General features: G+C 43.3%; 2 protein-coding genes across 4 annotated transcripts in view; one reads left to right on the top strand and one right to left on the bottom strand.

Annotated features, from left to right (window-relative positions):
- The window catches only part of CHRD (chordin), a 204489-nt gene that overhangs the window by 33755 nt on the left and 143155 nt on the right, over window positions 1–27579 (top strand). For all 3 annotated transcript variants that reach the window (XM_083177388.1, XM_083177391.1, XM_083177390.1), the window contains one exon: window positions 12043–12119. In XM_083177388.1, coding sequence (XP_083033514.1) covers window positions 12043–12119 — 77 coding nt within the window. The remainder of the gene's footprint in view (window positions 1–12042; window positions 12120–27579) is intronic.
- Window positions 1–27579, bottom strand: part of THPO (thrombopoietin) — a 48551-nt gene that overhangs the window by 20183 nt on the left and 789 nt on the right. Inside the window, exon 2 of the mRNA XM_083177392.1 lies at window positions 5580–5704. Within this exon, the coding sequence (XP_083033518.1) occupies window positions 5580–5704 (125 nt within the window). The remainder of the gene's footprint in view (window positions 1–5579; window positions 5705–27579) is intronic.

Here is a 27579-nt window from a genome sequence, read left to right on the forward strand (position 1 = left end):
CTTAGAAGGGGTAGGTGCAAGTCCAGATACTAATGATAATGGTTGCAGATGTAAGACCGGTGGGCAGGAGAGGCTTGCTCTTGAAGATGCACAGATATTTAGCATAAATGGGCAGATTTTTCTATTAGCACAAGGAAGTAAGTAGGCTTGGGTGATGGAAAGGAAAAGTGTCCACAGAATCATTCACAGAATGTAAGGTCTTTTATGTTGGCTACAGTTGGAACCACATTAAGTGATCATGCCTTGCAACAGTTTTGCTATCAGGGAATGCTAAAACGATGGCGACGCATGCTGGCATGTGTAGTCTCACAACAGCTACAGGGCCACAGTTTGGACATGCCTGATGTAAAGTATGTGCTTATTAGCTCTGAGTGGATATATGTTCTGCCCTGCAACAGGTGACCACACACACAGCAAGGTGTGATATGGGATAGTTTGCTAGAGAACACAGTAGGCATGAACCCCCTTCTTCCCAGAATATAAGATGCACATATATTTTTACATAGAAGTGATCAGAGAATATTTGGTCATACACATACACACTTGCTCCAGTGCAGTATAATTTTTACATTCCCTACCACATGTACACACACTCACACTCTAGGATTATTTTACTGTCAGAATCCAATAAACCTACGTATCAGCATGTTTTAGAATTGTGCAAAGGAACCCATACACATGCAAAGATAACATAAACTCAAGACAGAGATGGCCTCAAAGACCCCAGTACGACCTGTACAATTGCTTTAGAATGAAACATTATCCAGCAAGTAAATCACTTGGGAAATAAAGGAGTGACTACAGCAGTATTCTGCACGTACATGTTATAGGGAAACCACATGAATGGCCATAATTCTGTCACCCTAGGCCAGAGGTTCCTAAACAGTCATGGATGCCATGGTTTGGTACACCAGGTCCAAATCAAATTGTTTATGGACAATGATGGGCAACACCAGTGATTAGCGGCTGAAAATAATAAAATATGTGAACAAACAGAAGCACAACCCTGTTCAACACCACTTAGCTGAAAATAAATATGACAGGTTCCATTATGCAATCATTTTTGCTGAATTTTTCAATTACAGGTTTTATCTTTTCGCCTACATGTGCCAGGAAAAAATGGTGATGCTCTAAGGGCAACCTGATTCAAGACAATTTGGAACCATTTCACTTGTAAAATGGTTAGATTGTCTTGTGTGTGTCCATTTTTCAAATGTTACTTTTTATTCTGCACATATTTTGCAGAGTATTAAGCCATAAGTAAGTAGGTGAGCACAATTAAGACCCATTAATGAATAAACAAATTCTTACTTATGATATCACACACCTACTTTGTGCATCTGTGTGGATGCAAACATTTGTAATGTAGAGTAGGTGGGGCCACTGTAATGTGAGTCTTGATACTAGACCATATACCCCCCTCCAATTACCTTCTGCTTAACTAAAATCTACAGGAGAGGGCAAGAAAATAGTATGAAAGAAGGTTATTCTACTAAAATGTTAGTAGATTTGACTTTTAACTGACATTTTATGGATGGATTTGGAAGCTTGGAAAGTTAGACGCATAATCAATTTCTAGTGGCAGGTTCAATCTTATGATTGTCCCTCTGGAGCCTGAGTAATCGGGTGACAGGAAAGCAGAATCCAGAGAGGCAATCTAACCTTGAGGCCGTGAGTGGATATAGCTCACAGCGGCACCTACTCTACGCTGCCTCTGTTGGTTCCCCAGTTACCACTTGGTACCTGCAGTGCTTGGCTTCACCTATAACAGCCACATCTGAAGGGGCAAATTAGGTCTGCCCCAACTCTGGTGTCGCCAGATCTTAAGTGGGGACAAAGCACCAGCGGAACTAAAGGGAATACAAAAGGAAAACTAGCTAAAGCTGTAAAAGAACTAGAAACTAAAATAAGCAGCACTGCCGCACGATAAGGAATACAAAGAATAGATGCAACCTAGTTTATAATAAGGCTAAACTCGATGCGACCTAGTTACAAACAATACAGAATCCTATGTCACCTAGTCACAATGCACATTAAGAATATAAGTGTAAGTGTCAAAAATAGAACAACAAGAAAAGTGCTGAATGGCCTAACCGCAGTTTGTGGAAGACCTGTCAGACTCACGGCACCCGAAGCTGGATCAGAGACACCGGGGATAAGGTGGAAGACACCCTACAAACACAGGCATGAAGACAGGCTGGATCTCCTAAGCTGGCTCAAATTCTGAGGACGCGACCAAACAGGAACCTGAACAAGGAAGACCGGAGGAGGGAAATCCAAGAATCTGGAAGCTATCACCGGCAGGGCTGGACTAACCTGGATCCCATAAAAAGACCTAGCCGGCCAATCATGGGAGTCCCAGGCAGACCAGTTTCCAGAACCCAATTACTCTACCTGCATCTGGGTGCGCTAAACCCGGCATCCTGGCTGTTTAGCAACCGCCTAAATTAGAAGCTCCTGTCGCCTAACATCTCTGGTTGCCAGAGGAACGACTGAACCAGTATGCCCGAGATTAGAAGGGATATTACCAATAGCGTCTGTAGTTGCCTGGCAAGTGACCAAGCCCGAACACCTGAGAACGGAAGAGATGCGCCGATCCCATTGCCTGGCCGGAGCTGGTGCATCTTATTCCTAGCATTCAAGGACTGGAAGAGTGTGCCTATAAACACATTTGTGCAACAATGTGGGGACTTAAATGAACCTTAGCTGCTTAGAAAGAAAATACATTTATAAACATGTGTTAGACCCATGTAGGTATTTCTATATTTATGTTTCACATATCTGCATCAGTTAAAACTTATTAACATAGGAAAAATCTTTCAGATATATATATTCATGAGAGAAAATTGGTGTGGAAACTTTACAGGTACTGGTAGGAACATGCTCACTATGAAAGTTCTCTGATAGGGTACAATAAACAGTCACTGGTTCCCAGTAGCTACTGACAAATATGTTCCATGTTGGGGACTGCAGAGATAGCTCAGTACAGACTAAATATAAAGAGTCTCTGAGGAGAAATAACAGCTAATTCGTAGCACAGGAGCCAATGGGTAATCATAGGTCACTGTGTATGATATTTGTACAGTAGCAGTAATATGCTGGGAATTCCAACAGAGTAGAGTAATGCTGGTAGTACCCAAGAGCATACTGGAGAGGGTGTGGTATGGGACTCCGACAGTCGGGATCCGGACAGCCATTATTCCGACGTCGGGATCCCGACTGCCCGGAGTCAGACAGCATGGCGAGCGCAAAAGAGCCCGCTCGCCACGCTGATGGCACGGTGCCTCGCTACGCGAGCCACCTATTCTATTCTCCTTCTATGGGGGTCGTGGACCCCCATGAGGTAAAATAGCGGGTGGCCGTCGGGCACCCGGCTGTCTGCGTTTTGACAGTCAGGATCCCGACGTCGGCTAAATGACTGTCGGGATCCCGACTGTCGGGAACCCGTCCGGCACCCACTGGAGATTGTGAGGAGTGCCCAGGATTAAGGAATGATACTGTGTAAGCCACAGGAACACTCTGGAAATTGAAGTCTGACACATCTTCAATTGTGGCAGTATGGATGGTGTAAGGGTTAGCATTACTGCCTCACAGCACTGTGGTCATGTGTTCAATTCCCACCATGGCCCTAACTGTGCAGAGTTTGTATTGTATTTTCTCCCCCGTACCTGCGTGGGTTTCTTCCAGGTACTCCGGTTTCCTCCCACAATCCAAAATTATACTGGTAGGTTATTTGATTTGATATTTTATGTTACGTATTTTTTGATAAGCACAACCATTATCTGGCTAAAAACCAGTGCTTGTGAAAGCATCTGCCGTCCGGCAAAAAAAACGGACAAAGTTTGTCTGGCTTTTTGCCATCCAGTCAAAACCAGAGTGTGTGAAGTGGCCCTTGCTGGAAGTGCCTACCTTTGGTGTGCTGCACAGCATGGCCCATGCTGCACCGCAGACATCTGTGGCCAGCTTGAGGTGCTTACATGGCTCAGGCTGCCTGGCTAGACAGCTGAAAGCCACGGCCGGTGGGCAGCAAGGATTGGAAATGGTCTGTGGTACACGGTGTGCCCTGTGACCTTTTAGGACTATTTCACACACTCCAGTTTTGCCCAGACAACAAAAAGCCGGACAAATGTTGTCAGGCTTTTTGCCTGACAGTTGTGTCTTTCACATGCACTATATCCTGTGAAGGAGACTTTGGGTTTAGACTGACCAGCTGGCACTGTAGCACAATGTACATAAAGTAATGGTTCTTCTATCAGTAAGTTACATTGGCATAGCCTTCTGGGAGTCATCCTAAGAACTTTACCCCCCCCCCCCCCCACACACACACACACACACACACACACACACACTCACTCACAAAGTACATTGGGACGGGTGATAGCTAACAAGCATGGGATAAACCAGTAGTTTCATTCCACGTCTGTCATCTGCAAAGCCTATTGGTTATCAGGCACTGACTGGTAGAACTGTTTTTAATGCACAAAGAATCTGAGTATGGCTTAATGTTGAGTATGCATTAATAGAGGGATGGTAATGGCAGGGAGAATTAGGCACCATTATGATTTTGTTATGGACCAAGTCATTTCAGTTATTCGTTCAAATGGTGTTTATATCGTGTTTATCTTAATCCCAAGTTTTTACTTATTTTTTTATATATATTTAAATACAACAACAGAAAAAATGAATGCTATTTTCATAAAGATAATAGAAGTTACATTATCATTCACCAATAACTGGCTGTAACTGGGGGATATGATTTCATACTCTGCTCTCCAGCTTTTTTGCTATGAATTTTGGGCTTAACGACATCAATACTATGCAAAAACTGCCAGTATGAGATAAAAGGTAGGAAACCCCCAGACTTTTTTTTCCCTTTCTTTCTTTCTTTCTTTCTTTCTTTCTTTCTTTCTTTCTTTCTTTCTTTCTTTCTTTCTTTCTTTCTTTCTTTCTTTCTTTCTTTCTTTGATTTTTCATACATATGTAGATTGGTTGAATTGGTTACATCAACCAGATCTGATGCAACCAACAAGATGATACCTTTTTGTGTTGCTATCCTACCCGCAATCACTGATCAGGGATAATAAGATATCCTGGGGCTATCTAATTAGCATGATAGGCATGCTGGCTTATAGGGGATTTTGTTTGTCTGCCTCAAAATCCCTGAATGTTTTCACAGTGAAATGTGTATTTTATTGGGCAATGTAATCAGATTGCCTGATAAAATGTATTGGTGGAAACGATGTTTTATCAGCGGTAATTGGATGCCAACTTTTACCCATGTTTCAGTGTTTTCACAATAACAGGCGATTATCATTTGCTCCCATACAATGCTTGATTATCACTGTAACTTGGAATGATAATCATACAGTGTATGGCCAGCTTTACTGTGTTTTCTGCTGTACATCTCACCGAAAACAATCAATATGCGCATGAGGAATCTGATATGTGAAAACAATTCTTTAATTTCAGTGCTGCTCCTGCCACTGTTTTCATACCCCTAAAGGTGCACTGTCCTGGATCACCACCCCATTTTCTCATATCACTGAGATCTTGCCCTCTTCACACAAGCCTCTCCTCACCGCCATCCTCTCCAAATCCCGGGTGCGTTTCACAAAAACCTGTATGATGCGATGGTCACAGATTATTCTGGAAGTCATCCAGCTCATGTCAGGGCTCAAAACAAGAATAAGCAGAAGATAGACTCCTACAGGGGAAAAAAGAATTATAAAGTGATATTTAGTTCAAAATAATATACAACCGCCAGCGTTTCAGTAATGATTGCACATATCAATTAACTTGGGAGTATATTTTGCAACAAAACTTATAGTAAAGCTAATAGGAGCCTATTCCACTGTGAGTAAATACAGCTATCCTTACATCTAAAGAATTGCAATTCAGCTTCTAATTCTCAATACCAAAGCTTATATGTTTCTATAAAAATATCATACCATCAGCCCAAGGTGTCAGGGTTGACTGAGGGCACGTAAGCATGGTAATTTGAGTTTTAATCCTCAGATCTCTTTTGGAGCAGACTGTGTAATTTGTACACATGCCTACTGTCTGGGACTCCTAATTTTTGGTGTAGTCCCCCACCCCCCAGGAAGAGTGGGCACCCCTCAGTCTGGAGAGTTAACCTGCATGAGAAGTTAACCTACAGTCTGGCAGAGGGGGTGGGGCTAAATATGTAATTCTGTGCTGCTCGCATTATTTTAGCCCTTCCTCTTCCTCACATTTGGCCCAATCGTTGCATTTTCGCCATTTGGAGCAGGTTTAATGAAGCAATTAGACTGGCCCTGCCACCGTCCCTTCCCACCTGCTTCTCCTTTCTGGGCAGCTCCCGAAGAGGAAAGCATTGTCGTAGATAAGTAAGAGTACATGTGAAACCTCAATCTTACATATGACACTGCTTTGCACTACAAATCTAGAGTCCTAAATATGTTTATTTTAGGTCTACTCTTTAAAGAATATGGGTAACTATTTGTAAAGCACAATGGCATTTGTTGGTACTATTTTAATACTGTAAATCTAAAAACATGAATCCTTGAGCAAGAGTTTCAGAACAGCAGTAGTTGTATAGGATATGAGAATGAAAGGAAAGATATCAATAACTTCCATGTCAACCCATTGTCAGGAGATATCTTCAAATATTCCCTGAATGTACCATGTAGGGACTGCAGTCGATATCTCCATCTCTGCCAACCGAAGCTTAGCTCCCATTAGATTCTATGGGAGCTGCAAACCTGTCATATTACTGGAGTTTGCCAAAAATTACCAAGAGAGCGTTCCTTCGAAAGCTCTCAATTAGATCATCATGCACTGTGAACTGAAAAGATTCATTTTCCCGCCAATGTAATTGTCATTATTAGACAATATGGATGTCAAGGATACATCAAGTTAAACACACCGGATAGTAAAACAAGCAGTACTACAATTCACCAGGGTTCCAGGTGTCATAGGCTAATACACATGTACAGTAACACCCCTTGTAATGCTGCTAAACACACGTGTATGTGCGCTCAGGGACTCGCCTGTCATACTGCCCATGGGCATGTAATGAAGGTTGTACAACTGGCATGTAGGATCTAATGCTAGTAGTGTGTGAAGGAGGCTTTGGCATTAGGCTGACCAGCTGGCGCTGTAGCACAATGTACATAAAGTACAAAATGGTGCATCGGACCAAAATGCTGTACAATCCTGCATGTCCAACCAACAGATATTTTTGGTCATGCACATACACTGTACAATTATCTCAGCAATTCACCAATATTGGTCAGATACTTGTTTAGTGCATGTCTAGAATTAAATTACTGTAAATGACTGAATTTGTTAACATTCTCATATTATACAATCCTGTACATCAGCCATCACATATCATTCTATGTCGTACTTGCCTATTTTTTTCCCAAAAAATGTAACAGTGTAATGTGGGCTAGGTGAAATGAGGGAGATTGCTAGACTAATGAGGGAGAGAGGGAGATTGCTGTTATTTCAGGGAGTCTTCTGCAGAATGCAGGAGGGTAGGCAACTATGTTCTATGTACCATCTCAGTCAAAGACGGGGAAAATATTGGTAAAGTTAAATCTTGTTAAACAGCAGCAAAGCGTTTGTTATTATATGTGTTGGGGAATGATAAGTAGATTTTCCCATTAATGAACACAACTGTTACAAGTGCACGTTGTCTGTTCTGATATCAAGTCCAAGTCTGATTGCGAGGTGAAGAATGTGACACAGCATCGGCTTTTGACAAATATTACTGGAAGCATGTTCTTCCTCTCTTCCCTTGTCACTTCCTGAGCCTATCTCTTCCAGGAAGCCATGACCAAGAGCAGATTAATAGTTTCCTTTAAAACCTTTCAACTTTTCAACATCTCCAATTATTATAATTTTGGTTGTTCTTACTCGATATAATAGCACACAATCACGTCTTATGTATACTGTATACAGTTATGTAAACAAATCACTTATGGAGAAATGCCTACATATTTGTGACATTAAAATGTAATTTAATATTTCGAAAAATAAAATTGTGTATAAAATCTTATGTATTATAGTATCAACGCTGTAAAAAATATCCAATATTGTAGAGATTTAGTGATTATCCTTATGGCTTTTTCACATCAGTCTGTAGAGTCTGGGCCAAATTTAGAAATTTGATTTGTACATACATACATATCTGATATATGCAGATCTGTACATGACCAGGAACCACACATCTGCGCATGTGCAGGTCTGGTTCTGAGATGTCTGTCGCAGTGCCCTAGAACCACAGCATGAGTGACACGTTTTGTAGCAGCAACAAAGAGAGTTCCACAAAACTTCAGGTTTATAGAATTAATGATGTTGCCTATAGCAACCATAGAGGTTCTCTCTGATATGGATGCATCCCATGAAATCTTGCATTTGCAGAATGGAATTCCTCACCTAGCAGCGCTGTAGTGTTCTTTGCCCACCGACATCAAAGACAATTTTGTAGCCCAGAACATCACTCTGGGGTGCTTTCATATATATTAGAAGTACTTTCTGAGCACTATAGAATAATCTGTTGGAGTGGAAAGATCAGATGCAGCAGGGGGACATATTGTTAAAGGAACAAATAGATCAGTGAAGATGCTGCAATGTGTAAATATACAATTGAAGGGGGAAAAAACAATACAACAGTGAGATATACGAGGTAAATAAGTAATGTCTGAGTATATCTGTGTACCTTATGTTTGTATGCAAATGCATAAGCAGGTTACAGAACTTATAATCACCACACGTGATGTTGCTGCCTAGTTGACATGATAATAACTGCATTTTGAAAACATAAGCCATTGCATACAAACACAAACTAGGCTCTAAATATATATATATATATATATATATATATATATATATGTATGTATAAATGTGGGGGGACCCCTTCCTGTGCTATAGAAATAGAAGCAGCACCTCTGAAGGGTCTTCTGTTAGACAAGACCCAGACAATAGAAATGGAAAAACAGGGGGGTATCAGAGTGCGCTAAGATACAATCGATAACGATTTAGACATTTAGTATTTAATATAAAATATAAAACGTACAGGTATAAGTACAAGAATAAAAATGAGCCCTTTTTTTTAGGGTATCATAAATATACAATTGGTGAACATGAATGATTGCTGTTCAATTCAGGAAATCTTGATCACAGTTAGCCCAACGCGTTTCGTCATATCATGACTTCATCAGGGGCGGATATTGCAATCAGCATTGACCGTATGTGTCTTATATACAATTTGCAGCTTGGTGCCTCAGAATTTATCCGGTGCAATTTCAGCAATCGTAAAGGAACAAGGGGTATCTATGTATGTCCTATATACAATTTGCAGCTTGATGCCTCAGAAACACTCCGGTGCGATTTCAGCAATCGTAAAGAAACATAAGATGATCCCAAATGCAATGCAAACTGTCAAGATTTTGCCAGATGTATAGAATTGGTAGAGAGATCAGGAGCAACAACCTGCAGCAGGGGTTCACCAGTGCGAGTGAATCTGGATGTAATGTAGTGTGCCCCTCAGGATTGTGCATGCATACAACCCATCTCCATATCTGTCCTTGAGAGGCTGATTGAATCTATCCTAAAAGAGCAAATAAATGTCTAATATAAAAGATTCCAAAAGATTGCCAAAGTGCTACAGTATGTGATCATACAATTAAAGGAACATATGGTTAGAACATACCCTACGGGTTTTGTCTTATGAAAGACTTCCTGAGCTTTTACTGTGTTCTATTTTTACACCTATGAATACTATATAAAATGTACCCAACTGTGAGCCTGATTCGAGTGGGCGCAGACATTACTACTGCTGTGTATTTGGTGGTCATCACTTTTGCCACTTATGCAAATGTCACTACAAAGTCCTTCCCTGTTGTATATCTATGCGTATAAATGTGCAAAGACTGTAGGGCGTCTTTAGATGCCACTATCATCCAAACCATCAAAACTTGCACCAGCCCGATGGCAGATGCAAATTTACTATCTGAGCATGGCCTTCAAAGTGCACGATGGGTGGCACCTGTAACACACCTAAGACACTACCAGGAGATGGACCATCTCCACTATTACATCTCCACTATTACAAAAGACATCACTGATACTATGAAACTCATTTGCAACAGCATCTTTGTGCATACACTATGGACCTCATTCTTATTGACTCGCAAGGCTGCAAAATTTGCAGCCTTGCGAGTCCATCAGACACAGGCCGCCGCAGACAGTGCCGCTCTGCCTCAAATGCGAAATGTTGCACATCTTTACATATGACTCTGAAGCAGGTCCTGCATGTGCAGATAAACTGGGGTATAGCCAATATGAACCAATCAGATTCTATCTATTATGTTACATAAGGTACTAGATAAATAATTAGAATCTGATTGGCTTCATAACATCCAAATGCAACATCACCAGTTAAGCGTTTAAAAGAGTGTATTCAAAATAGTTTCCACCTAAAATATATTTTAACCTATTTACCTTTAGAATAGGCCATATTTTAATAAATTATACTTTATGACCTTTACCAAATTTTGACTTCTGTACTGTGTAAAGCTGGCCATACAAAAGACCAACATTCATTAACCATCTAACTAGTTGGATGGTTGAATGAAAATAGTGTATGGCCAGCCTTGTTTAGTGCTCACTTGCTCCAGAATATACTACCTCAGTGCTGTTATTGTTTATCAAAATCACATATCCTGTTTCCACTGGCGTAACTATAGCACCGCAGCCCCCGCCACCGCGGGGGGGGGCGCTGTGCATATGGGGGCGCCGGGGGCTGCGGTGCTATAGTTACACCTCCCCCAAATCCCCTGCAGGCTTACCTATTTCGCTGGTCCCGGCGGCTCCGTTCTTCTGCTGAGGACCACCACAAAATGGCCGCCCCCATATAGCACACAGTTCTCTGAAACTGTCTGCTGTATGGGGGCGGCCATTTTGTGGTGGTCCTCAGCAGAAGAACGGAGCCGCCGGGACCAGCGTGAAAGGTAAGGCTGCGGGGGATTGGGTGGGTTTGAATGGGCGGTGGGGGGCGCCCCCCCTAACGGCGGGGGGCGCCCAAAACGTAGCTACGCCGCTGCCTGTTTCTAATAAGTCACTTAAGACACACACGGTGCGATTTTAGCAATAATCACCGGGGATATGGTCGCTAAGCAACCATATCCCCGTGTGTACGGGGCGCCGGTCGCCGGGAGCGCGCTTCTGTGACCAGCCCTGGGGTGGTTGCTGGAGCATGCTCCTCTGACCAGTGGCTTCCCCTGGCAGTCAGCTGTTCCCCTGCCTCTTCCCCGGCAGTGTCTCATTTCCATCAGCAACCATCTCTGGTCACTGATGAAAACAGGACATATATTGCATATGGAGCAATATATTGCTCCATGTGTACAGAGCTTCAGAGATTATTCAATTAGTGTCATCTTATTCATCTAGTTCAGAGGTTCCCAAACTTTTTTGACTTATAGCACCCTAGAGCATTAAAATGTTTTTTTTTGTGGCACCCCTAGGCCAAACGTTTCTTATTGAGAAATTCAGGAAAAAATATTAAATGAAGTAAATTGTGTTTATATGTCATCCTTATGGCCAGTTATATGGTGAGGCACAGGATTTGCTTCTGATTGACTACATATGTTGTGATTGTCAAACAAAAGCACTTGTTTTGTCTGTTTATTGATCAGAAATATTATGAATTGGTCCTTGACCACCAATCCAAGGCACCCCTGCAGGTGTCCTGAGGCACCCCAGGGTGCCACGGCACATAGTTTGGGAACCACTGAGCTAGTTTAAAAAAGTTTAAACAACCAGCACTAAATTTAACCTTGCGGCCTTGATTCAATTGTGGAACTTTTTGGCCATTTTTTTTGCAAATTTGACCAAAAGTGGTTGAAAACACATGGATCTGCGGTTTTGAACCTTGCCAGATCTTTCATCAGTCAAAAAATTGTGCCTTTAAAGATCTAATGTAAATTAGACCTAAAAACGTTGAACATTAAATACCCACTTAAGTACAAAATATATGTTTCTTGGGTTTTTTTTCAGGTTGTTGACTCTTCTTGTCATCTGGAGAAGCATTACAGCCCCTAATATAAAAAAACTTCTTAGTTTCAAGATTTCAGGTCAGTCAAAGTTTAGCATATATTCTTATGGGATCTTAGCTGATAAAAAGAATAATAATAAACATACATGTTTTGGAAGAACTTTACAGATCTGTGTACTGTAGATTAATAATAATATCACTTTTTTGGGCAAATATGTCAATATGGGATCTCTAGCAGCAGGAATAATTGTGAATATTGTATCATTATTTGCCATCAAGACAATTTGTAATTGGATTAAAAACTGGTTGCACAATCGGGAACAGAGAGTGGTGGTAAATGGCTAAATGCAGTTATTGGATGGGTAATAGTGCACACTGCTCAAGTGCAGCAGCAAAAGTAAACCGGACACTGGCATGCATTAACAAGGCATTGGTGATACTTGGAATACTGTGTTAATTTCTGGGTACTGCATCTTGAAAAGGACATAGATGACAATTATGATTTACCACCCACTGTTTCTTTTGTCCCCTACCCTCCCTTCTTTCCTTCTGTATCCCCCCCCCCCCCAGTTATCCTCTGGAAAAATTCACAATAAAAATTGAATGTTTAAAAAAAAGAAAAGGACATAGATGAATTGGAACAGGTACAGAGAAGGGTGAATAATCTAGTAAAAGGTCTCAAATCACTAGAATACAAAGATAAGCTAACCAAGCTGATCTTGTTCTCACTGGAGAACCGGAGGTTGAGAGGATATACGATTAGCATGTTCAAATAAAGAATTGGGAATCATATGGAACCGGGAGATGAGTTTGTCACTGGCAAGGGATTTGATGGTATCGTGTGGTGCTCAGGAACTGGAGCCTGACCAGTAGGTGAATGGTTGAAACGGGCAGGTTTAATGAAGGAACAGGAAACAAAAAGTGTTGAAAAGTCCCAAGGCGCTATCCGTCCGCCACAGACCCAAATGGAGGAACACTAGGAACTCCTCACTGAAAGGTACTGTACTTTGGAACAAATGAAGGTCTTGATGGCGCTGAACTCGTATGTCCCTCGAAATGTGTGTTTCTCGTGGTGTAGGGAAAGTAAATATATGAAAAAAACGTATTAGAATTTCCAAAAAAATAAATAAAAAAGGAAGGTGTTTGCAGTAAAAAACACTTAGTGGGGGGATTCGTACCCAGACTCACTGGCTAAGGGTGTGATACACGTGTATAAAGGTATATTTTTAGAGGGTCCACCCGTGCAGATAAAAATAGATGGAATACCAAGGTGGTTGAACAGTATCTTAAATGGCGTACCGTACTCACTGTATGTACAGGAGCTTGACGCCTATAAAGGTTTCTTTTGCTGACTCAAAATACGAAATATCCAAATGTCAAGATAGGTGCCTATCATACTCACTGTGCATGTAGGTAGGATAAACATATAGCGGTTTCTTTAAATATGGCCTGGTCTCTCAGATTCTCATCAACCCCATCCCAGAGGTGTGCGGTATATACTAAGAGAGGAGGAGGACCGGTCTCAATAAAAGGGTTTATTACTGGTACAACGGAAATGTGGCCAATTGGCCAATAGCCACAAACAGATGGTCCAATAAGCACAATAAAAACAAAAGTAAAAGCACTCACTTCTCTGCCAACATGTTTCGGTGACTATCCAATGATTTCTTCCCAAATGCAAATGCATGATTATGTAAATCATCCATTCGCAGCCGTGTGGGCAGTGCCAGATTATGCCTTCGGGGGGCCCGGGGTACTTTAGACAGGGGGGCCCCCTTGCACTTGTCATTACTGGCTGCAAACTGCATGGGAGAATATTATACTGTCAAAACACAGAGTAAAGGCAGAATAAACTTGGTCAATGGTTAACTGCAGGGGATATATATATATATATATATATATATATATATATATATATATATATATATATATATATATATATATATATATAAGTCCAATTCCTGGCACTCGCTTCCTGAGAGGAAATAATTGCTCCGGTGCCTCCTATAAGCTGAAGATCAACTTTAAATATGCATCCAAATAAGTAGCACTCAGGAGACTTGTTCTGCAGGTAAAAGCAAATGTTGTTTATTCCAACATGTTTCGAGCGGGTCTGCTCGAGCGGGTCCCTGATGACGAGCAGACTTATTTGGATGCATATATATATATATAGACACACACACACATACATACATACATACATACATACATACATACATACCACATGAAAAACCTGTGTTTGTCCCTCTGCCCCTTACTCTGGAGGAGACCTCACAGTCCTAGTGCTGCCTCTGATTAAAAACCCTCCCATGACTAGGTTGCTGTTGCTGTTCTCCATGGACCTGAGAAGCATGTAATGAGCTCCACCAATCAGAGCTCAGCACAAACCTCTCAGCCTCTGCCCTCTGGTGCAAAGTGTCATGGGACTTAGTCAACTCCCAGTAATGCACAGCACACTTGTGCAATCAGTGTGCCTTGGCTCCCGATGCTCAGCACCATTAATCATTGTCACATTGGCAGATAGGTGAAGCTGCAGCACTACCCTACTCCCATGCACAAAACCTTTAGCTAGAGGGGGCCCAGGGGCACTGACCCCTTGTGCCTCCGTTATAATCCGGCCCTGCGTGCGGGGGGGTCGGGGTCGTGCGTGCGAGGGGGAGCCGGCAGCATCTGATGGACTCGCAATGCTGCGAAATTCACAGCCTTGCGAGTCAATCAGAATAAGGTGCATTGTGTGGGTTGGATATAGGGTGGGTTGCATATACGTAGTGTAGGATACAGTGCAGGTTGAATAAAGTATGGGTCAGATACAATGTGGGATACAGTACGGGCTGGAAACAGTGTGAGATGGATACTGTGTGGATCATATACATGGGCTGGATACAATGGGGGTTGGAGGTAGTGCGGAATATAGGGCCTGATTCAGACCCGAATGCTGGGTTACGAGTTTGCCGTCTGAGCGATTATCAATGCGTGAATGACAGCCAGCATGTGCAGAGTGATTGACAGCCAGCGGATGTTTGTGGGCAACATGCTGGTGTTTTCTGAGAGTGCCCCAGAAAACACAGGAAGTGTCTGGCCATAGGGAGGGAGGGCCGCTGATGTCAGCAGCTGCCTCCATCTCCCCATGGCCATTTCAGTGCCGAGTAAGTCTAGACTTACTTAGTGGCTGCAAACAGGGGAAAATCAATTTGATGGTTGTGAATGTATTCCCCCCTGTGTGCACGGCTGCATATGCACAGGGGCAGGGCGAGAATCTGGCATGTGTAATTTACCTGGTTGCCAGGCTCTGAAGATTCACAGGTCAACAATCAATTTTGAATCAGTCCCATAGTGTGGGTTGGATACAGTATGGGTCGGATATATACACTTAGTACACTTAAGGTCCATACACACTGGGTGATTTTGCCCAGCATGTATGGACAGCGATGATAGCGAAAACAGCTGGGCTGAAAATCGGTTAGTGCATACACGTTTTTCCCTTTTTAGCGATTTACCTGGGGTGGATGACTTTTCATAGCAGGACGCTCTCATCCCTGGGCCATACACACTGAGCTGGCTGTGTCCTCGGAGTGGGGTGGCAGCAGTGCAGGAGCACCTTCTGTGTCGGCAGTACATGTGTGCCAGTTGTTTACTTGGACAGAGGGTGGCTTTGGCAGTGCAGTAGTTCCACCAATGTGTACATAGCTAAATCAATGGGCTGAGAGAGCCATTTATCACTGCTCTCAGTCAATCAGTGGTTTCCCATTCATTTCGCAATGTCCATCCGCCATTGCCTATACGCTTCTCTGTTCCTGGGCACCAGGCCTCTCTCTCTCTGCAGTACATGGGCAGCCACAGGATTCAAAGCGGGGAGAGTGCCTCTCCTACCTGGTGCCTCCCCACTCTGAAGACAATGTGTGTGCCAGTGGATGCACCCACAGTGTGCTCTGTGGGCAAGGCATCTTTGGCAGACACCTATTTACAGCCCTGACTGCTACGACCTGTTCATCTTGTGTCACATGTTGGAAGTCACCTTTGCATGAACCTTTTTATTTTACATAAGTGCCTTTTTAAGGTAAATGTTTTCTAATCTCTTTCTTTCACATGAGGAAGCTGTTTATCTTCTTTCTGACCTTCAGTGTCTGCTCTGCATAAGGCCATGGAACAAGCAGTTTTCCTCTGTGCACCACATCCTGATTAACAGCTTCATGACTGAGTATATCATACCTTAATGACTGAACTGACTAACATTTCAGTTTTAGTAGGTTTTCCGGTGTCACCAGTGAAAATTTTTAATTTTATAGTCTAGGGCTGACGTTTGGCCAGACAACGGGGGGCGTTTCAGGGCTCGCTGAATCAGGCCCTTAAGGTGTACCCAGCTTTAGTATAGCTGTAACCATGTATAAGCAATTTATAGTGAAATCAAAGCAAAATGCAAAAAAATCCAGTATTTTTCATTTGGTTAGATTCATGCAGTTATCACAACCTCAGACTTAAAATGCAAAGGTGCAGATACACGTTACAATTATTGTATACAATATTGTATACAATATTGCATCTTATCTTATATCATCTTGGTTTTGCTATGAGATGAGATCTAGTATAAAACGTATGTGCAGCACATATGGTGCCCACACACGCATCGATCCCGGCATGCATTCTGTGCTTAACTAGCACACATAGCATTGCATCGTATGCCTTGTGCATGCGATGTGCATGCAATGCGATGCTATGTGATAAAAAGCTAGTACAAAAAGTATGTGCAGCACATACTTTTTGTACTGTGCGATGAGGTGCCGCGGGAGTGCGCACCCCATCGAATAGCATCGCACCGCCGGGATCGGTGCGTGTGTGGGCACCAATACTCTTTGAACTAGATCTCATCTCATCGCAAAACTGAAATGTGATATTGTGTACAATATTGTATACAATAATTGTGTATGGGCACCTTTATACATTTGTCCTACTGAGTACCTTCTGACAATGACCATGTAGGTAAGCGGCAGTTATTTGGCATAATCTGTAATGGATACAAACGAAAAAGAGAAAAGGTGGTGGAGCGCTTACCTACAAAGTTCTCACAACTTGCTCAATTGGGTATCACATTAAAATAAATTTATTATAAAACAATGTATATTTACGACAAATAAAATATATGCACACATAAAATTAATATTATGTGTGCATATATTTCATTTGTCGTAAATATACATTGTTTTATAATAAATTTATTTTAATGTGATACTCAAATGATCAAGTTGTGAGAATTTTGTAGGTAAGCGCTCCACCACCTTTTCTCTTTTTCGTTTGTATGAGGTTTGAGCAGCTAGCTCTACATCCCATCCCTTCAGCGCCTGTTTCTGTTCACCTCGGTGAATATATTCTTTTCAATAATCTGTAATAGAGTCAAAATCTATCGGGTTGGTATCACGGGGCTTGTGATGCAACCTTTTCGGTAAGTATCCTACCTCCCAACATGACCCTCTCCAGGAGGGATACATTGCTCTGTTTCTGGACTTCCCTCATAATGTATGATAGCCATCACCTGTTTCACACAAGTTAATTGATAAGAAAGATGCTTCAACACAGCCTAACCCCATATGTGGCCCCTTATACCCCTTTCACATCAGAAATGCGGAGACCAACCCAGGAAATAAATTTTAGGGACATGCAGGGACATTCCCGGGTTGGGCCCCTTTTACACATGCTTTAAAGCAGGGACATCCCAGGTTGGCACCTTTCATACTGAGCATGGGATGACCCTGCATGAGAATGTCATTAGAAATTTACCTTTTTAGGCCCACAAAGATGAGATCATTAGAGAAAGGGAGGGTAGAGGGAGAGAGCAAGAGCGGGCCTTTGCAGACATTGCAGGCTTTCAGGGGTTATATAGCATTGCTGGGGTCTGTTGTGCTACAGAGCTTGCACAGTGTCTTCCGGCTAGGGATGGCCATCGTTGCCATTGCCATGGATGGTTGCCATCGATGGCAATTCTGCAACTGGCCATCGATAGTGCTAAACTATGCAATGGCTGACCATCGATATTTTTGCATATCGATGGTCATCCGTTGTGTTTGATTGACTGGCCTGTGGGCCAATCAAAACACAAGGGGCGATGCTTCGTGGATGTCAGAGGGCGGAGTTATAAATTAGCATTTAAAAAAAAAAAAGCAAAACATAGTTTTGCTGTTCCGTCGATGGAGGGAAACCATCTGGTTCTCCCCCATTGATGGCAAAAGTATTTGACATCGGCCATGAACCATCGATGATTTCAAATCATCGATGGTCGATGGCCATCCCTACTTCCTGCATGCTGTGTGATGCCTCTAAGCATCTCTGGAAATCCACAACAATAGGAAGTTGCCCTGCATAGCCAATCAGCATCAGCAAAGGCAACACGGGAAGGAGGGACATATCCCAGCACCTTTCATACCAGCCAGTAACCCTGGAAGGTCCTGGGACCAACCCTGGTAGCTAGCAGGGTTGAAATCCTGGGGCATCAGACCCTTTCACAACAGCACTAGTTCAGGGTTGTTCCAGGGACTGGCAGCCATATATAATACTATATTTTATAATATATTTTACTGTAGCAATGCTGCAAACATGTTACTACTAATTATACTGTAACCTTGCATCAAACATAGTAATTCATTGCTAGTCACAGCACAGCAAAGCCCTGAGGTCTATCACTATGGCTCTGTGTGGAGTTTGTATATTCTCCCTGTCTTTGCATGAATTTTCTCCATTTTCTTTAAACACTCCAAAAATATACTGGTGGGTTAATTGGCAATTAAACAAAAAATGAACCAGAGTGTTTATGTATGCGTGTACAGAACATAGATTGCAAGCTCAAGTGGGGCAGGAACTGGTACAAAAGGTCAAATATTTACTGGGAAAACCCTACAAAATATGTGTTCACTATATACATACATAGCTAGTAATAAATAAATAAGTTCATACTTCAGCAACACAGCATACTTGATACTAATTACTATACTGCAGCCATGCAGTCGGTGTAATTCATGTCTCTAGATTTAATTGGTTCAATAAACCCAGAGGCTAAAGTGGGGGGAGAATAGGTTGGAAATGAGTTCCACCACTTGTAACGGTAGGTGGAACTATCACCACCACAGCCCTGCACACGTATTCCAACAGAAAAACAGCCCCACTACCCAAGCCAATAGCAGATGCAGGTGCCACTGACATGCTGCAGCCACCTCCCCCTTCTTTAGGTCCTGATAAGTCCACAGTTCTCCTCCACCTAATCCCCATCTCTCCTTGTACTCAAATATGTTATGTTTGTCAGATGGCGTTTGACCCCTCCACAGGTTCCAGCGGATTCCTTTTCCTTCCTTTTATGTGATGTGATGTTATGCCATCACCACCACTGATTTGAAGAAGTCAATAAGATAAGTAGGTTGAAAAGACACAGGGAGTCTGGGATTCTGTTGTAGAGACAAAGGGCGGTGAGCTACTGGAGTGACAGAGATGTGTATATGTGCACTACTGGTGGCATTATGCATGTAAGGGACACTACTATTGTGGGCAATATGTGTATAAAAGTCACTACTGTGGGTATTATGTGTATAAGCAGCACTCTTGTGGGTATGTTTGTAAGCGGTAATACTGTGGGCATAATGTGTAAGAGGCAGTAGTATTGTGGGAATTTTCTGTAAGGGGCACTACAGCTGTGGGCATTATGTGTATAAGTGGTACGGATACTGTGGGCATTATGTGTATGAGTTGCACTACTACTGTGGGCATTAAGTGTAAGGGGAACAACTACTGTGGGAATTGTGTAAATGGGACAGTACTGTGTGCATTGTGTATAAGGGAAACTACTGTGTGTCACAACATGCATAAAGGGTACTACTGAGTAATGTAACATGAATAAGGGTCACTACTGTGTGGTGTACTATGAATCAGGGTGTAATGTGAAAAAAAAATGATGCTACTATGTGGAGTACCCATATATACTCGAGTATAAGTCGACCCGAATATAAGCCGAGGCACCTAGATTTACAACAAAAAAACTGGGAAACCTTATTGACTCAAGTGGGACCCTCACTCGAGTATAAGCCGAGGGGGGCTTTTTCAGCATAAAAAATGTTCTGAAAAAGTAGGCTTATACTCGAGTATATATGGTAATTTGAATTGTAGATACTATTATTTGACCACAACCCTTACTTGTGAGAACACTATTATAGGGATTAAAGTGTGTGTGAGAGGAGAAGACAAGATGGAACACCTGTAATTTTAGGTAGAACTAGATGTATAGGGCACTACAGTTAGAAATGTGTATAAGGGATACTAATGTGGAAAATTCTCCTCCAAGCCTTTAATATCAAATTTCCTAATAACCATACTTGTAATGGGAAATGCGATTGGCATAAATTTATGAAATAAAAAGTTTAAAGATGGGATGTCTGTTATAATAACGTTATCTTGAGATAGTGTTATCGGACCTGGAACCTGTGGTCGCACCAGCGGGACATCAGATGTCTTGCAATCGGACCCATAACTGACACATCGCGGGTGCTTTTTAGCACTCACAATGTGCCGGGTCCAATTCTAGGTGTGTGCCATTGGTGAATCATCACTGCCACACATGTGCAGCCAGCAGCAGAGTCCATGTGGCAGGGGGCAGGTAGCATGGTCCGTGGGCGGGCAGCACCTAGTGAGAGGGTCCAGCCAGCTGGTGGTGTCGGGGGGGGGGGGGGCGGGGACGGGCAGCTCATAGTGGAGGGCAGTAGGGTCCATCCTAGCAGTGCCGGGGGCTGGGAGCCTGTAGCAGCATTTTTCCGGTCGGCGAGGTGGGATGCGGCTGCTGAATATTTTTAAATAACTGGCCAGACGTTGATTGACTGAGAGAATTCTCTCAGCCAATCAGATGGGAGGCCACTGATTGGCTGAGAGAATTCTCTCAGCCAATCACTGTTTTCCTGCCAGTCATTTCAAAGTATTCAGCAGCCGCATCCCAACCCGCCACCCGGCAAAATGCAGCTACAAGCTCTCAGCCTCTGATGCTGCTCGGACGGAGCCCACTACCACTGCCCGCCACTACGAGCTGCCTGTCCCATGCCACCACCACCATGGACCCCATTGCCTGCACCCCCCCCCCCCCCCTGCAGAAGCTCCCTGGAATTACATGCAATAAATCACATGAGATTTGTTGAATGTAAATATGGCACATCAAGGGAAAACTGGTCTGAATTGTCCTTAGGACAAATCGGCCCAGTGTATGGGGCCTTTTGATCAGCCATATATGTCACAGGCTGATCTCTGTGTTAATAAAAACTTAAGGAGCCTACACATGTGGCAACTGTGCTGAGCAATTTCAGCAAGATTACTCAGCACACAACGCTGCACAGCGATGTGTCAGTAATTTGTGCTGAGTGATCTGTCAGGGCCAATGTTCTCTGCTGATGTAACTAGATTTATCTAGCATGCTGGATATTAAGCGCTGGGAGATAACAAAGCGTGGGTCTCTATGGCCCCTACACATGGAGCGATGTAGGAGCATTTTCTAATCGGGTGGGTAACCCTCCCGGTTTCTGGTGGACCCCCGCTCCCCGTCCCTGATTGCACCCCCCCCCTCTAACCACGCTGTTTAAATAAATATGCCAAATTGCCGATCTCTGGTGAGGGGGTGGGGCTAAAGTGTCATAATCGCAGTCACTCCCCCACCCCCTCCACGGAGATCGGCAAATCGAGTCATTTTACTCCATGAGGGTGGGGCTTACTGATGTCATGCTCAAGCCCCATCCCCCGAACTCCTGCAGAAAGTCTCCTCTCCAGGCTTCTCCCGGATTAAAAAAATCGGCTACCCTGTGATAAATATGCCCATGTGCTGAGCAGTAGAGATTGATAATGTATTTTGTATTGCCAAGCCAGGGCTCACTTTATTAATTTAAAATGACAAGTCTTTTACATCAGTAAATTAATGTGAGGTTCATTAAATAAAAAATGGCAGTGCTGGGTATATACCCTAAAATAAACTGTCTGCCTAACAGACCAATATCTCGCATCCTGACAACAACCAATATTGTTGCCATACACTGTCTGATAATGGCAGTGATATTGATGCTTTCAGCTAATCAGCCCAGGGCAGCCGAGAGTTATGACGGGCCACGGTAAAATTTTGGGGCGTGACCTAATCACGGAAGGCGTGGCCATTTACAGAGATTAAGCCACATCCCCAAAATGTTTAGGGAGTGAAAAAAACAGTCTAAAGTCGAGGGGGGGTTGTTGGTATTCTCTCCCTCCCCCCTCAGCAGCAGAAGCACACACCATGGCCCTTATTCTGGTTGGTGCGGTCAGAGCCGCACACGGGGCTCCGACCGCACAAACCAAGGGCCGCCCACCAGACGGATCGCCACGGCCGTCCATACACGGACGGCTGGCGATCCGCTCAAAAATGGTGGAGGCTACGCCTCCACCATGGTGGGAGCTGCCCCCTGCCTTCGATGGTCGACGACCATCGAAGGCAGGCCCGCACGCCGCGGCAGCTCCCGCAAGCTCAGACCACACGGACAATCGTCCGTGTGGGAGCTTGTAAGGGGGCTGAAAGCTGACATCCGGCGACGTCAGCTTTCCGCCCCCATGTCATGGTAATGAGGGCGTCATGCCCTCATTACCATGCATACGCCCCGCGTTTGCATGGGAACGCCCATGAAACGCGGGGCGTACACATAGGGAAATGAGGGGCTGAAGCCCCTCACGCCCCTATCCGCCCCCTTTGCGGCGGACGAAATCCGTCTGCGGCGAAGGGGGCTGCACATGCGCAGAATGACCTCTGCGCATGTGCAGACAAAAAACATCGGCGGTACGGCCGCACGCGGGCCGTACCGCACGATTCTGAATAAGGGCCCATGTGCTGTGCTGACAGCAGGCTCAGCATGAGCTCTCACACTGTCAGTGAGTCGCTCATGCTGTCAGCACAGCACGTGTGTGCTGCTGCTGCCCGGGAGTGACTGAGGGGGAATTAGGGGGTTGGACCAGGGCCCTTCCAGCAAGCCCGGGCCCGGGTAATTAGCACCCGCTCCCCTCCCCTCTCAGCGGCCCTGAGTCAGCCTGTCAGGCAGCAGTGTAAGTTCGACCCAGTTGCCCGGAGGCATGAAATATATTAGTGCTCAGTCAGATATTTCAGGTTCTCTCTGACTTAGAGTTTTTCTGAGGATATATTCCAAAAGCTGAGACTCTTCCCCTTTGATGGACACTAGTAGCTTGTCTCTACTGTTCCCAGAACCAGAGACATCAGCCTTCCAGCAGTTGGTTACTGCTCCAGCTCCACACACCTGGTATGTAGTTTTATATTCTTGTTGGCAGATTGTTTTGCCTCCTGAACTCTGATCCCCTAGTCTCCAACACCATTTGGTAGGTGGGATTCTCTAGTTTTTAATTCCATTAAAATCTAAGAAATCTATTTCTGGGAACTGGAGATATCTGCAGTCAAGCAAGCTGTCCTCCCACCAGAAAATTATGAATAATAAGCCCACTCCACTATACACCCCTCCTCTGCATATTAAATATCCTCTACCACCCTGGAAGTAATGTATTCAGCCCAATGCCCCCTTCTCCCACCCCATCTCCCACCATCTGTGCAGTAAAAGGGCAATTAGTGGAAATTACTGATCCAGGCCCTACATGCTGAGCAGTTGATATAATACCCCCTACCAGTCGCGGGACATCAAAACATCCCCCACCCCTACTGCTGGAGGATCGGTAGGGGCCCCAATACATTGCTATGCCCAGGGGTCTACACTGCTGTTATGTCTGTATATATATATATATATATATATATATATATATATATATATATATATATATGTGTGTGTGTGTGTATTATTATTATTATTTATATACATTTGGTCTATCTATAATACTTTAACTGACCCGGCATATACTGGGTCACCTAAGTGTCCATCTCCGTGCTTTGCTCCGCCCCTCTGGAAACCCCCTTCTGAAAATCCTGCGTTTGCCACTGCCACTCCCCATCCAGACATTTCCCATCATCAATTGCTACTGAGGCATCACTCAGGCATGGTATATTTGATGATACTGGGAGTTAATAACCTACCTTAGACAGTTGGCCGACATGTTTCATAAGCAGCAAAGGTCACCAATGAAATCACCACATATAAGCACACTTTTTATGTGCATTTATTAAAAAAATGATGAAAAACAAATGTTTTAAAATAGGAAAGGCTGTATTTAATGCATAACCTGAATCCAAGAAAATGCAACATGGAAGAGCCCTTAAACCCTTTTGAGGGTTAATATGCCAGGTCCCATGCTGGTACAGTCTGTGACAAGTCCTGCAGTGTGAGCCATAGTTGCCTACTCTCCTGCATTCTGCAGGAGACTCCCTGAAATAGCAGCAATCTCCCTCTCTCCCTAATTAGTCTAGCAATCTCTCTCATTTCATCTAGCCCACATTACACTGTTACATTTTTGAGGAAAAAAGGAATGAGAGATAGATACATTTACATTGAATCATCAGAGCCATTTCCCAGCACTTTACCAAGTATAGCAGCTCTTACTAACTGCTTTGGGGGGCTCATCTACATTTGAATATAATTAATTTTAAAAGATTCCTCTCAGATATAGCAGTACACACCCACGCTTCTAGGTGCAACGTTCACAATCTCTTTTCACAATATCTCCATATATGGAACTAGACACGCCCTTTGGGTGGAGCATGACACACCCCCTCAATGGGGCACTATGCAAAATTCTATTTCCAACTATAATCTCCCTGGTATTAGTTTTCAAAAGTAGGCAAGTATGGTGTGAGCTACTTGGGCCCTGTGAAGGCATCACTGTCTGAGATCACACCTGACCTCTGACTTGGTATAGATGTGTCATCATACACTGATGGGTACATTTACTAAATGGGAGTTCTATTAAAGAATGTATTTTGGCCATAGCGACCAAACAGATTCTATTTCTTATTTTTTTACCACCTTCTAGAAGACAATAGTTAGAATCTGATTTGTTGCTATGGGCAACATCCCATGTTCAATAGAACTCCCATCTATATGGCACAAAATTCTTGGCAGAACCATAAGGGGGAGAGTCTGCAGTGCTGCTGCGGGTGTTTACAAGCCACCACAATGGCTATTTGCTGTGACCTTGCACGATGTTTATTAACCCCTTCCCGACGAGGCCTTTTTTGTTAATTTTTTTTTTTCACCTCCTCGCGTTCAAATAAGCGTAACTTTTTTAATTTTCCGGCTATATAGACACATGAGGGCTTTTTTTTTGCGGGACAAGTTGTACTTTTTAATGGTACCATTTACTATACCGTATAATATTCTGGGGAATCAGGAAATAATTCAATGTGGGGTAAAAAAGAAAAAAAACGCAATTCCACAATTTTGCGCTGGTTACGTTTTTTTTGGAGTTCATAGTTCGTTTAAAATGATGGGTTATCTTTATTCTATGGGTCGTTACGATTCCGGTGATACCAAACTTATATAGTTTTCGTTATGTTTTACCACTTAAAAAAAAAATAGAAAATTTTACGGTTTTTCTAATTTGCGTCGCGTCGCCATGTTCTGCGGCTTATAACTTTTTTATTTTTCCACCTACGGACCTGGGTGAGGGCTCATTTTTTGCGGGCTGAAGTGTACTTTTTAATTAATACCATTATGGGATATGGGCGACTTTCTGATCTCTTTTAGTTATTTTTTTTTGGGTAGGCGATGCGACCAAAAAACGTAGTTTTCGCGTTGGGAATTATTTTCCGTTTACGCCTTTAACCGTGCGGGATAACTAATGTTATATTTTAATAGATCGGACTTTTAGGAACGCGGCGATACCAAATATGTTTATTTTTTTTATTTTTTATTTATTTTTATTTGTGAAATGGGGAAAGGGGGGTGATTTGAACTTTTAATATTTTTTAATTTTTTTTTTTTTTTTAAACTTATTTTTTTTTTTTTTTTTACTTTTACTACAAGGCCCCCTAGTTTACTTGACTACTAGGGGGCGCGATCGCCTGTACTAGCTTCAGCCATAGAGCTCTATGGCTGAACATAGTGATTTTCAGCACTTCCTATTACATCCTGCCTCAGGCAGGATGTAATAGGAATGCTGACACGGCCAGCACAGGGGTCTACATTAGACCCCTGGCTGCCATGGCAACCGATCGGCACCCTCCGATCTCGCCGCGGGGGGCCCCGATCGGCGCCGGAGGGGGGCGCCCCCCTCCGATCAGCTATTTAAGCACTGCGGGCGCTTTGCCCGCGGTGCTTAAAGGGTTAAACGGCCACGATCGGCGAACTCGCCGCTCGTGGCCGTGAGAGCAGGTACCTGGCTGTAATATACAGCCATTACCTGCTCTCTTTCAAGCCAGCTCACTCCGTGAGCTGGCTTGATTCCCCCGCAACCGACATATGACGTAAATGTACGTCATATGTCGGGAAGGGGTTAATAATAGGATTCCAGATTACAGAATTAGTGAATATAAAAATAGAGAAGCTCAATAATTGTGTACAATAGGTACAGTACGAGCACATACTGTAGTATTTGTAATGCATACAATAAAATGTTTGCATTTGCACGATTGCACTACAGCATAGTATGATCAGCTGCATATTCTGCGCACAGACCCAATTTACACACAGCCCAATAGAGCACTTGCCAGGTATGTTGAAAATACTATTAATTGTCTAATTGTTTTGCAATGTAAACAGATGCTAGCAATACAAATATAGCCTCTAGCGGAAATTTGGATTAACAGGAAAGTCAGTGACTTTCACAAACGTATGCCAGCGTGACTCATTTGGACAAATTGCTCTATATTCAAATACATTACATTACATAAGGGTTTGATCCCCACCATGGCCCTCACTGTACGGAGTTTGTATATTCTCCCCGTGCTTTTCTCTGGGTACTCCGGTTTCCTCCCACAATCCAAAAATATACTTGTAGGTCAATTGGCTTCAACAAAATTAACCCTAGAATGTCTGTGTGTGCGTGTACATGTGGTAGGGAATATAGAATGTAAGCTCCTCTGGGGCAGGGACCGATGTGAATGGGCAGCTATACTCTGTAAAGCGCTGCGGAATATGTGTGCGCTATATAAGAAACTGTTAATAAATAAATAATATAAGGCGATTCATTGCGTCCTCCACTGAAACATAGGAAAATTTATTCTTTTAGCTTTCTGTCCAATCTGTTAGGGATATACTCGTTATGTTGACAGTATGAAGGTCGACGTGCATTGGGTCGACAACTAAAGGTCGACATGGCTTAGGTCGACACATGAAATAAGTCAACAGGCCTAAGGTCGACAGGGTCAGAAGGTCAACACAAGCATTACATCGACAATAGGAAGGTCGACAGTTAAACGGTCAACATGAGTTTTTCACATATTTTTTTCAAATACAGGCGGTATGTTATACCCTACCATCCACTAGGGTGTGGAGGGAGAACAGGATATTGTGCCCGAAGCATGGCGAGTGCAGCAGTACACTGATGGGGTGTCCATGTCAACTTACGTTGACATAGACACAGAAAATTAGGGAAAAATCATATCGACCTTCCCATTG

This window comes from Crinia signifera, chromosome 3 (assembly GCF_055691185.1).
Source record: "Crinia signifera chromosome 3, ASM5569118v1, whole genome shotgun sequence".
Classification (NCBI taxonomy): Eukaryota; Metazoa; Chordata; class Amphibia; order Anura; family Myobatrachidae; genus Crinia; species Crinia signifera.